Source organism: Hibiscus syriacus, unplaced genomic scaffold, assembly GCF_006381635.1.
Source record: "Hibiscus syriacus cultivar Baekdansim isolate YM2019G1 unplaced genomic scaffold, ASM638163v2 tig00110577_pilon, whole genome shotgun sequence".
NCBI classification, from domain to species: domain Eukaryota; kingdom Viridiplantae; phylum Streptophyta; class Magnoliopsida; order Malvales; family Malvaceae; genus Hibiscus; species Hibiscus syriacus.
This window is the reverse complement of record NW_024062788.1, coordinates 1680672-1694075: the sequence shown is the minus strand read 5'-3', so window position 1 is coordinate 1694075 and position 13404 is coordinate 1680672. Positions and strand designations below refer to the sequence as shown.

Sequence of the window (13404 nt, the reverse complement as noted above, 5' to 3'; positions counted from 1 at the left end):
ATCCAAGTGTATAACTAAAAGATACAGGTTGTCAAATTTTACAAGTACTCAACTTACGAGTACCCAATTTTAATGGGCCAAAACACAGGCCACATTTCTGGTGCCCAGAAAATCTTCGATATCCGATATTTCGAAGACCCGAAAATCTAATTCATAATAAACAAAAGATAGAAAAAAATATTAAATTTTTCATCGATGTAAATTTGAAGAATGTTATTTTTCTCTTTAAATTTTATAGATATTTTCTATCGAAAAAAGGCTGTTAGCTAATAGCATCTCCATCCTCAAGGGTACATGGCGTTTCGGGTGGCTAATAGTATCTCCACATAACAGTAAAAAACATCAAATCAAGTGAAATTGGGCCATAGGGAATGCTAATTCCAGATTTACAAAGCTTTTTTTTGTAAATGTAAAATTGAAGCAAATTTTATGTTATCTAGTTAATAGAACAGTAACTTCCTACTTTTTACATTATCAGGCACCCAGCTACCAACTTGATTTAGTTAGAGATAACTACAACAAAACAGACATATTAACATCCTGAAACATTACCTTATTCCTCGAAAGGAAATAGTGTCCCCTTGTTACTTTTTGGGTCCTCTTTGGCCATAATTTTCTTCCACTTATCCTTAAGGTCGACCGGAATACGATTGTTTTCGAAAACATGATGACCGAATTCCAGAATTTTCCTCCAGGGGATGTTTTTGTTTGATGTCAGTGAAAATCTCCGCACTCCCTCCTGCAATGCAAAACAATGGCAGTCAATAAAAGAAGTTGACGTAACAAAGAAAAGAAATTGATTGGTTAGCCATTACCAAGCAGTTAATAAGTTGGCAAATGAAAGTTTATGTTTCAAATATAATGAAAAGGAAACATGAACTTTGGATGAATCGATTTGAATAGATCCCGAAACTTAATATGTACATGCACCAAATACAGTATGGTGTCCATAGCTATACCTTCAGCGTGTCTACCTCTTCAGTTGTCCAAGGTAATGGCTTACGTTTTCCACTACCCAGTATTGGATTCATACTGCAATTCAGATGAAATAAACAAGGTAATATAAGTATGATAGGAGTTAACAGAGAATCAGAACACTAACTACAATAAATGACTCCTTTAATGAATATCACCTTAACCACAATGTAAAATCATGAACTACTTACATTTGCTTGTTTAATTCTTGACATTGGAAAGCGTTTTTAGCGGTTGTAGCTTTTCCTTGGAGGTTTTTCATCTTATCATTGGCACTGGAACCTGGTTGAAAGGAGGGAATCCTTGGTGGATCTACTTGCCAAGGTAATGCCCTCTTAGCTGTGTGTTTGATGCGCATTTGACGCACAACTGTCCCGGCTTCCAAATCAGGTGATACAAACTCAAAACTTTCAATTGCAGGCACCTTGGATGTAGCATCTTTTGTCATATGTGCTGTACTAGTTCCTATTGTATTTGACCGAACTAGTCCATCCATCCTGTTCTTACCTTGGTTAGCTTCCAATACACCTGTAATTTCAGAAGTTCCATTAGTTGATAAATAAAGTGTGTCTATCATTCACAATTTCAAAATAGTTTGGGTTGCATGATTGTATACGCCAAGCATCCTCATTACTTGCATCATTTTCACTGTTTCTATATCCTCCTCTTGCATTATTTGTCCATCTGCAACATTGTCAGCCCCATGAGCTTTGGAGGTACTTCCATCAACAGATTTCTCTTTTCCTTTGGACACAATACACATGACTTGCCCCTGATTATAATATATTGTCTCATTAACATCATCATTCAGACCATTTCCAAAATCTCCAGAATTTTCTTTCCTTGATGTCGATAGACTAGCTGCTTTCATGTTGCTTGCTTCATCTTCCTGCTTCTCTCCATTTCCATCATCCCGCTTCGAATGTATAAAGTTTAACAGTTCCCTCTTTGCCAGCAAAGCTTCCTTTCTCAATTCTTCAGTCCTTGCTACTACTCGCTTGTACCAACAATAAGGACAGTAGAATTTACCAGTATCGTCAAAATCGGGTTCAGTACTCATGCGTGCCTCCTGCATTGCGATGGGGCAGTCATTTTCACTGCAAACCAAGACCGGACTGCTTCCTCCACTGGAAATATAGGAAAACACTCCTAACCAATCAGCAAGGCACTCCAGCAGATTCACCCACCCCTCAACACAATCTGGAACTACATAATTAGCATCCTCATCTTTCTCATTAACATCATCAGGAACCAAATCATCATCACCTTCCTTCTCAGCGTCATCATCAAAGGCATCATCCTTACCATCAACATCATCGTTATTCTTATCATTATCTTGACTAAAACCAGCGTCCTCTGATTCTCCATTGTCACTACCATGTAAATGATATTCTTCATTATCTTCATCCTATGCCAAAAGATCATATAACACAATGTGACATATGTGAATTTGTCAAAAATATATAACAAATTATTAAGGTGTTAAAACTTATATACATGTCGAATTTTAGACAGTTATTACAACACTAACAATAATAACAGCACACAAGCACATTTTATTATACTATAATAGTGCAAAAGAAAGAACTATCAACAGTGGAGGTACTTGGAAGTCGGAACTAGATATTGGAGCGACCTAATTAAAATTTTAAAACATTAAAAGATTTGAAGAAAACATTTTTAAAATTTGAAGTTCTAATCAGATTCTTCTTTTTTTAAATGAAAGTCTAATAATTTAAAAAAAAAATAAGTTCAATGAGATTTTTTTTTAAATGTGAAGGTCAAATTAAAATATTTAAAAAATTAAAGACCTATTAAAAATCTATATAGCCCCAAATCTTGAGAAAAGGGGAGGGGGAGACCCTCTCAAGCTATCATCATCGTCCGCCCCTGACTATCAGGTGAAATGAGACGAAAAAAGGAACAAAATATTCTCACAATTGGTCACTCTAAAGCCGTAGACTCCCGGGAAACAAACAGAGAGCGTGGGGGGGGGGAGGTAGAAGGGAAAGATACCTGATAGTGGAGTGGATAGATGAGTTGGGCGTTTGAAGGAGAGATGGAATTCCTTGGCCTGCGCCTAAAGGCTGGAGTTTTTGTTCTCATTTTTTCCAAATTTGGAGTGGAGGGGTTTTCTCTCCCCCCCTTTTTTTTTTTTTTTTGAATGGCAAGAGGGTTAGAGTAGAGGTTGTGGGTTGGTTTTCACGACTCAGCGGGAATTTTGCGAGGGAAAAATGAAAACTAAGCCCAGCCCACGTTTAAAGCTTTCCTAAGTTTTTATTTGGCATAATACTAGAAATACCCCTAATATTTGATGAGTTAATTATCTCCGTCAAACTTTTTATTTTGAAACTAATTGACTTTATTGTCGGTATTATTTTTATTAGAATAAAATTATGTATATAGTTTTTTATGTAAACATAAGTGGTTAGTTTTATTTATAAGATATTTAAAATTTTAATTAAGGTTTATAATTATAAACATATATTAAATATATAGTTAAGACATATTTTGATGTCATTTATGCACAAAATTAATTATTTGGGATCGTATAATGACCATAAAAAAATATTAAACAAAAAAAAAACTTGAACAGAAATAGATACAACAGATATGACTACTTCAACAAATGTACAATAATATGGGATCAAACTATTGAAAAACAATAGATAATCACAAAGATAGAGTCGGACGTCGTGAAAAAACTATCTCTGAACACAACTCGTGTAACAAAATCCAATATGTGAGTCTAAAACAAGAAAGATCATCATGATAACAAATAAATATTATATTGATCAATTGATGTGCTGTCAAATCTAACTATAAAAAATTAAACGAAAAGAACGGTCAAACAATCGATAAAGACTGAAAATGTGTAAAAAAATCTTGAGAAAACGAGTTGTTGAAAAATAAAGAAAACAAACGAAAAGCATATATGCCAACAAAAAAAGTAAAATAAAAAAAAATAAAAAATATCAACAGTCGACGATTAATACTAATGCTAGTATTAACGTCAGTCAAATAAATGCACAAGAAAAAAAGAACAAGCAATGAGAGAAAATTTAAGGTTACTTTTTCTTGTACATTGATTTATTATTGGCAATATAATAAATGTTACGAGGACCTTAGATGATTCATTTCTTTTAATTTTGACGAGAAATCATAGTTAATAATTTTAGAAACATTTATAAAATTATAATTTAATTTTGTTGTATATCCCATGCATAATATTAATTGTCATCCTTTTAAATAAAGCTATGGTTAAAATGAACCACACTAAGCTATTTATTCCATTTCGTAGTTGATAAACTTTGCTTTAAGAAACAGGCAACGAGAAAATCACTTGATAGTATCCGAAGAGGGTTAAAATTGTGTAACCATTTTCTTGTTTTTCTCCTTAGATCCAATGGATCAATCCTTTTTGACTTAAGAAGAAGATGGGGTGGTTTTTAATGAGCACTGAGTCAGAGAGCGAGCGTTTCAAATGCCAAACCCACCGAACAAACCCCTGCTTCCACGTCGCAAATGAGTCACCAAACTAAAGGCGAAAACTTTCCACCGCCGGTCCGCCACCGTACACGTCATGCAATCCCCGCCGTCGTGAGCGTTGTTCACACACTTGGCGCGTGAGTTTACTGCTCCTCGATTTCCTCTCCTCGCTTGTCCTGGTTCTAAAGTCTCACACTTCCTCTATTCCACTCTTTCTTTTCTACCAATACCAAGATGACTACAAATCAGCCGTTGTGTATTTCTCTAATTTCATTGCTATATAGCTCTGTGGCCCTCACAGGAAATAAAAAGGGAAAACTACGCCATTAGAACTTAAATTATTGCTTTTTATTCTGTTTTGATACTTAAATTTTATTTTGTTCAAAACTATACTAAATCTAAATCTTTAGTTTATATTTCATTTTGAAACCCACATATAAAACTTAACAAAACTATTGATGTATCACCATAAGACAATGTGTAGTTGAAAAAATAATTAAAAAAAACCCACTTTAGTTGTTCAGGGTATAAAATTGAAGCCTAAACTAAACATTAGGTATGATTTTGAAAAAAAATAAAGTTTGGATATCAAAACAGAATAAAAGTAATGGTTTATGTATTAAACATGTAGTTTACCCAAAAAATAAAACCTCCCCTTGGTGGGGTCCTCAGTTTTGTTCTTGTTGTGGGGTTTCGTCATGTTTTATTGCCATGTTCTCGTTTACTTTACCAGTTCTATATCTTGTGTAGAGTCTTGGGTTTTGTTGCAGATTAGCCTGCAACACTGTAAATCAGTGTTGTTTAGCGAAACAGGAAGAGTTGAAGGGAGAAATGGCAGAGATATGGAGTGAATTGAAGAGTGTTCTGATCGAAAACGATGATGTGAATCAAATCCAGGGGAATTTAAGAGGTTTGTACTGGAGAAGCAAGTGTTTGCTTGTCATCAAGGTGATTTAAATGTGGATGATGATAACCACGATGACCAGCAAACTCAGTGTGGTCGTCATAACGCATTGCTTGCTTCACAAGAAAACAAGGGACCTTCTACCCCTGTTATGATCAGTGATGATCTTATTGCTGGTGATGGGGAGGTTGTAAGGGAGAAACCTATACTCATGGTGACTAACGAGATTAGGCCTCGCCTTCGATGGACTTATGAACTTCATGAGTACTTCCTTGAAGCTGTTGATCGGCTCGGTGGTCCTCGAAGTCAGTGTTCATCCTCCCCTAGTCTACTTCATTGTCTCCAAATCTTAGATCAATTCTTAGTAGATGTAACACCTGAATCCTTGAATGATTGCATCATGTCCATCTTTGTTGATAAATAGCTTGAATTTTCTTGTCCTTTATATCTATGCTTGTTTGTTTGGAAATTAAGTTCTGCTTGCTTGCTGTTGACATGAATTCTAACAAAATGTCATATTTGCCATCAAATTTTAAGGGTGATTAAATTATTTAGCAGTGGAATTCTTTGATCCTTATTTTATAAAATGGATCTCCTCTTCTTTTTCCTCTGACTTTAACCGAAATTCATATGTTTCAAGCATTAAAAAATGCAGCAATCCATCTTACTTTTTCCCCATAATGTAGTTTCTGTTTCCTTTGACTGCATGCAGCTAGTTTTCTTTCTTTGTTTGAATATAAGTGTATATGCAATAAGTATGCTGCACACGACGCTAAACGAAATCATCTATGACAGATGATTTTCTGCTGCCCATCTCCCAAGGTGTAAATTCGTATCATATCCCATTGCTTACCTTATGTGTGTGTTTCTAAAAGATGATGTTTTGATAAATTCATGTGAGATTGGCTCAAAATAGGCATTCTTTTGATCATTTAGGTTTTCAAATGCTTTTATACCGTTCTATGCACGCGTGTTTAAAAGGTCGAGTTAACGGTAATATAGGGAGTTTGTATAGCTTCTTGATGGCTGCTGACGAAAAATTTGTCGATTAGCGACTTTATTATAGATATTAAACTGGTCTCTATATGTACATATGTACTGTTACATTGCCTTCTAGGAATGCTTTTCAACACTTGCAGATGCTTTTGGATGTTTGTCAACCTGTAGTCTGCCGTGAACTTTTCGTCCATGTAATACTTTGTCGTTTACTAACGGTTTTACTGGCATCGATGACGAATGATGAATTGTATGACTCCCTCAATAGTGTATTTGATATTACCAACTGCTAGTTTGTCGTATACCGTCACATGGATGTTTCGATGGCGTTGGATTTGTTCCCATTGTTATAACCGGTGACATTACCGGAAATAGGGCATCTCTACAAGTCTGAAGATGGGAACAAATGCAGCTTATGCACTTTCTTTTTCCTTTCTCTTAGGCCTTTTATCTTATTAGCAGGCAATTAAACCTTGCAACAAGATGTGAGCTCCATTTGTAAGTACCTTCTGTTCTAGAATGAACTATTACACTAGGCTGTAGAACAAAATCCTTTAATCAACCCCGAAGAATTACATGACGACATAAACCTACATGCTTTTTTATTTTTTGGTTGACGTGTATTCCCGGGTAGTCCTAATGCATGAACTGAACTTTGGCTTATATTTTCCCAGCTCTGAAAACTCAACTATTTTAATATTTTCCCTCTATAGTTTGCTGCATTCTTAGAGTTACCACAGGGCTGCTGCTGTTGCTGCTGGTAAGCTACCTTGCACTTGAAGAAACTAGTAATTATCCGATGAACTGACCATAAATCTTATTTGCAGAAGCAAAACCGAAGGCTATTCTGGACCTGATGGATTTAGATGGACTCAATCTTTACCATATTAAGAGTCATTTACAAGTAAGCTTTTATATTAAATTTCAGCATTTCTCCATTTAGCACTTGAAACCGACTTAAGGAATATCATTTTAACTAATGTTAATGAACTCCAGAAATTTCGACTAGGAAAATTTTCAGTGAAGGATTGGCAGGATACCTCCAAAAATGGTATGTATTGTTATACCTACTATAAATTTAGACTCGGAAAATAGACTCAAACAATTATAAATGTGTTGGCATCCCTAAATCTCAGAGAATAACTAGATATTCCGGTGACAAATTATCGCAATTTATCAGCTGAGGCTAGACGAAGAACTATCTTCTTTTTCATTCCTGGTTATGTTTAAACAAAGATGATCCACTTGTGAGTAACATGTTGGTATTGAAGCTGATTATATGTTTTAAAATGATTCCCGATGCGAGGAATAATATCAGTTTCTCAACTTCACGGAGGTTCGCAGAGTCTTAGACCTTTGAGCTCGGTCGAATCTCAGACCACTATGATCACTAAGACCACTGGAGACAGCAGGTACTAATTTGCCTATTTGATGAGCTGGTTTAAGATTTTATTCTCTATTGAGGCTTATTTGGCATATGATATGCAGGATACCTATAGCTAAAAAGGTCGAAAATCGAAAAAGGAAAGACGTGGACGACAGAAACTTCTGGTGAGTTTGTTAAGGAAATTTATAATAGAATTCGTAGAAACTGAAATTTCAGTTAAACTTAAACCCGAAAGGGAAGCCTTATATGTTCTTTGTGTGTTTTTATGCTTTTCTTCTATTAGATATCATTCTTTGTGCAGCATCAATGATAATGTAAAAACATGATTTTGAAGTCCCAGGATCGTTATCTACGGTACATGGATGCACAGAAGCATCTGAACACGACGCTGACCGATCACCATTCAGGCTGTGTGGCTATGGAAAATGCATTTTTGTCCGGCCAACCCTCGGCTGGTTTAGGAACTTTCACAACAATGCCTGGCCCATCTGATTTCGGTATGGTGGCTGCACTGCCACAGTTTGATTTCAACTGGCAGAATTTATGTCCTCCTACATATGATGCACCAACAGGCCAAGCCAATGTTAGCATTGAAGAAGTGCCTTTCGGATATCGGCCCCAAACCTCTCTTTACGCTGCACCTGAAGGTTTCTCGACTCCGAAGGGCTACCCTGCTAGTTCAAATGAGGAAAGTTTGCCTGCACTTCCCAGCAGTGAGTTGGAAATGATGATTCAGCCAGGTGATGAGGACTTCATAGAAGCCTTATTGAATTGGAAAGACGATGAACCAATCAACCTAAGCTTTAACTACAACGATATTCGAGATTGCTTGAGATAAGACAATGTTCAAGGTTCCCCAGGCACCATTTAAGCAAAAACTGTACTAGAGACAGAACTCACTTTATGTTTCCAAGTTCGAAGACTCTGCATCCTTCTTGCATAAGACTAAAATAACAGTACCGTTTGTTACTCTTCATGCATGTTCGTAGGTAAGAACGTAAAATAGTATTTAGTTTTTCCCTTGATAAAATGCCTTGAATTAGTTAAGGAATAGGAGTTTTCTTAGATATTTTCACTGTATTTTATGCTAAAAATCTATTTTTGCTCTTCTTAAAATTTTATAACTTCACCTACCTTCTCTAATATAAAGTCCGACGTCGTCCCTGGCTTCATAGATAACTTCACCTTCTAGTAAAATATTACCAAAGCTACCTAATATGTATATTGTCTAAGATGTTAAAAACATCATAACACTAAATGTTATCAATTTGGAACAAATGGTTAAATACATCATAAACCATGGTTGTGATTGAAGAAATTAAGCCTTTATATTTTGATTAAAAATGTGGGAGAAACTACAAGATTTCCAACATATAACTGCTACTCAAGACTTTTAAACCTTACTAGAACAAGAAAGGGATACGCGTAATCCAGCAAAACCCCATAACTGGTAATAATCAGACTTTTAAATCTATCAAGTCCTAAACTGAACAACCACCAAAATTAACATGAAACTTTGAATGATTTTGAGGGCATTTTTGACAGTGTAACATGATTATCTACCGACAGCAACTTTTACCAAAATTGAAATGATGGATCGAGATATCACATTCTTACGTACCCCAGCTGGTTGACGAAGACCGCCACGTTAAAGCTTTCAATCAATCTTGACGGATGAGAAGAGATAATAGACAAAATAAAATGACATGATGAAGCCAATGGTTCCCGTCGACAGCATGATTGCAATTGCCATGATCATCGAGTACCCAAGATAAAGGATAGCCGACACAGGACCGCTCAAACTCTGTAGGTCAAATACCAGGTAATTGATGGAGTAGAGGAACACATAGAGTGCTACAGAACCTGATGCATAGAAAGCCTTCCACCACCATCGCCAGTCCTCAACACAAAGATGCATGTAGGTCAGGACCACCGACACTTCGGCACAAACGATGGTCAGTAGTAGAAGAACTATAAGCAAGAAGCCAAACACGTAATAGAACCTGCCAATCCAAATGCTAGAAAGAATGAAGAAGAGTTCAATGAAGAGGGTTCCGAATGGAAGGGTCCCAGCACCAAGAACAAGAAGCCACGACGGATATTTGCGTGCAGGAATCTCCCGAGGAATCTGGTTGGTTCGTATGGGATATTGAATAGCTTCAGCCCTTGTCCCTATGAATCCTCCAATGAGCGTGAGAGGCACAGAAATGCAGAACCAGAGAGATAAGAGTACAAAATACAGGGAAATGGGAATTGCACCCGTACTCTTACTGCCCCAAAGAATAAAATTCAATATCGAAAGGATAACAAAGACGATTCCAGGAAAGAAGCACGCAACCGACCACGAAACAGACCTCCATCCTTCTGAAGTTCCTTTGATAGTTCTCCAGAGACGTACAGCTACATACCCAGCCACAATACCCAAGAAAAGATAAATAATAATCATCCCTGTCAGTAGCATTCCTCGTGAAGCAGGTGACATGAATCCGAAGGCAGCAAAAACGATAGTGACAGCTGCCATTCCCATAATCTGAACTCCATCTCCAATCATCACACAAAGAAGCTTCGGACAATCTGGTTCTCTAAAGACATCACCTACAACAAGCTTCCATCCAGAAAGCTCCTCATTCATTTGTGCTTGAGCTTCTTTGTCCAGTTCCTCGTACCTTGTCAAATCCCTTCTCACAGTCCTCAAGAAAATGACAAACACAATACCAGCAAGGAAAGTGATCACCATCAGAGAGTTTAGAATTGAGAACCAGTGCACACGTGCACCTTCCATCTTCAAGTAAGCATCCCACCGAGATGGCCATCTAATATCACTTTTAACGAATTCAACCTCATAAGTAAAAGAGATCCTCTCGTGTTCCCTTATTATCTGTGACTTGTCTATCCCCAAGGGGCAGTTCACAGGAGAGACTTTTTCATACATGTGAAGTTTAGTCATGGCTTCGGGATCATATTTAACACTGCAGGGAACCACCTCAAAACCAACAATCTCAAAACCAGAGGCTTTCTTCTTATCAGCTTTAGAAATCACACCCGCCCTTCTTCCCCAGTTCCAATTATCTCCATGCCACTTCCTTCATATTCGTGAACCAAAACCTTGAATTTGAGATGATTGATAATGTAATCATCATCACTATTTGGTTGAGAATACCCAACCGGGAATCCAGTCCACTGAATGTTATCCCCATTTTGTTGCGCAACCCTCATCACCGGTAAATTGTCTAGAATCATATTCACTTGATACAAATCTCGAGTCCTCTGTTTCAAAAGCTTAACCTCATGCTCATTCAAGGGGCTGGTAGTGCAAAGGTAGAGGGACTCGTTCACATTCATTTGAAACCGATAAGGGGAGTTATCAATCTGATCTCCCATCAGAAGTTCACCAAGATTCTCGGCACTTTTCTTTATTCCACCAAGATGTTTGCAGTAAGGGAGACTGTAATAACTAAAAGGAAGCTCGGTTTCAATGGAAGTCAAAGAATTAACTTTGGCAAATAGTATCCTTAGTCGAATAAGTGTGCATGTAACTTCCCGGAAGGTAAAACCCATAACAAAAGTGAGCAAAGGGAAGCAGTAACATAAAAACCCAGCAAACTCTAGGCATCTCCCTTTCTGAGAAAGCCATGATAATAGCAGATCTTGCAGAACACGGCACTAATCTAAGCTACTGCAACCTTAAGCTCCGATATAGAAGAATCCTACACAAAAAGGGAAGAAAAAATCAGCAACCAGTTAACATACAAATTAATCCCTAACTCAACATTAATTAAATAATTATAAAAAAGAAGAAGAAGAAAACAAAGATGTCAGCGGATAAAATAATCTCATTGAATCAAAGTGAAAGCAGTAGATCCATATAGCAAAAGGCCAAACCAAAAACTGAAAACATCAAAAGATGGGATTTTCAACAAAAACTACTCAAAGAATTATTCATTAATAGATCAGACTACTGAACAAATTAAGAAATGGCAAAATCATATCTACAAACAAAACCCATTAGAGTAAAAGACTCATAAAGAAGAAAAGAAGATTGGAGGAAGAACCTGAGACAGATCTGGGGAATTGAAGTTCGATTCGAACTGAAACAGATGAGATATAGGATCCTGCTGCACCACGGGAAACGCGTGAGAACGAAGCAGAGCCCTGTGGCTTTTGCTTTTCTTCCTTTGTTAATGGTTTAAACAACCGGGAAATCTTGCGAGTATCTTGAAGAGATTAAATCGGAGATTAGGATCATTATATAAGATGGGTGAGAAATGGAAGAAGATAGGGAGTAGAATGTCAAATTCAATTATTAAACCATTTAGATCAATTAATAACTAAATATATTGAAAATAATAATTAGTAAAACAAGACCAGACAGTGTGTTCTGTAATTAAAAGAAATGGTTAATGGAAAGGTATGTAGCTGAGTTAAAAAATAGTTATTTATATTGCAATTCAATTAGCTTAAGTTAGGGCTGGCAAACTGTCACAATCTTTCCCATTCACTGCAGAAAATATTTTTTATATGATTTAAAAAATAATGGCAGTTGTAAGAAAAAGATATATAGTTAATTCCAATATATATATATATATATATATATATATATATATATATATAATATAGTTTCAATGGAGCAGCTAGGGGTATAAACGAGTCGAGTCGAGTTCGAGTATTGCTGAGCTCGGCTCGAACTCTAAAACTATATGAACAAGCTCGACTCGAACTCGAAAATTATATGAACAAGCTCGACTCGAAAACTCGCAAGCTAAAAATTATCAAACTCAGCTCGAACTCGAAATATATTATTGAAACTCGACTCGAACTCGAAAAGGCTCGAATTCAAAAAATATTAAAAGCTCAATTGAAGCTCGAGACTCAAACTCGACTGAAGCTCGATTTTAAACCCGATTCAAGCTCAATTCAAGCTCAATTTTAAACTCGATTCAAGCTCGATTCAAACTCGATTTAAGCTCGATTCAAACTCGATTCAAGCTCGATTCAAACTCGATTCAAGCTCGACGGATTTTAATTTCATTTGCTGAAACCCTTCCCCCTTTTATACACTGACTTTACCCCTTATTCCCCCAAAAATAAACGATGTAGGATATTAACTCTTCATCTTAGCTTATCTTACCTTCAAAGCAAGGCCACTCTTCATCCTCATCATCGGACAACCATAGATTTCTTCAAAAGAAGCCACACATTCACCTCCCCAAGATCTTTGCTTTAGGCCCACTTCTCCATCGCTGTGAGCTCAAGCACTGGTGCATTACTTTCCCTTTGCTAACATCATCTTTCTATCTTCTTTTCTTCTTTAAATTTCCAGAAATAGACTGCAAAATTTGTCCAATATTTTCGGTTCAATGTACTTTGCTGTGATCTTTCTGGGGATGAACAACAGCTCATCTATCTAACCATTTGTTGCCACAGAGAGGGTTGTTATGTACCGAGAAAAATTTGCAGGGATGTACTCTTATTGGGCTTATGCACTAGCACAGGTACGTTCTCTTACGCATCATAAGTTAAAATGAACTTTTTTATTTTCTCTCTTTGAGCTAAGTTGCTAGTTTTATGGGTTCTCGATAAAGCTTATAGTAAATAAGGAGGGTGTAAATATTCTGCAGGTGGCAGCTAAGGTACCCTATCTATTTATCCAAAC

At 36.6% G+C, this 13404-nt stretch overlaps 2 protein-coding genes and 1 pseudogene across 3 annotated transcripts; 1 reads left to right on the top strand and 2 right to left on the bottom strand.

Moving 5' to 3' along the window:
* Positions 1-435: 435 nt before the first annotated feature.
* Positions 436-3149, bottom strand: LOC120133156. 2 transcript variants are annotated; one of them, XM_039149803.1, is made up of 5 exons: positions 2992-3149; positions 1592-2383; positions 1167-1503; positions 960-1032; positions 436-739 (listed from the first exon to the last, which is right to left on the bottom strand). In XM_039149803.1, exons 1-3 carry the CDS (start codon positions 3079-3081, stop codon positions 1459-1461), a joined length of 927 nt encoding a protein of 308 aa, XP_039005734.1. In that variant the 5' UTR covers positions 3082-3149; the 3' UTR covers positions 436-739; positions 960-1032; positions 1167-1458. The 2 variants fall into 2 exon arrangements, with proteins under 2 accessions (XP_039005734.1, XP_039005735.1); XM_039149804.1 differs by having other exon boundaries at positions 1610-2383; positions 2992-3148.
* A 4924-nt stretch (positions 3150-8073) lies between these two features.
* LOC120133215 lies at positions 8074-8589 on the top strand. Its single transcript, XM_039149844.1, has one exon. The coding sequence runs from the start codon at positions 8074-8076 to the stop codon at positions 8587-8589; it is 516 nt and encodes a 171-aa protein (XP_039005775.1).
* Positions 8590-9060: 471 nt separating this feature from the next.
* LOC120133155 lies at positions 9061-12031 on the bottom strand (annotated as a pseudogene).
* Positions 12032-13404: the final 1373 nt, after the last annotated feature.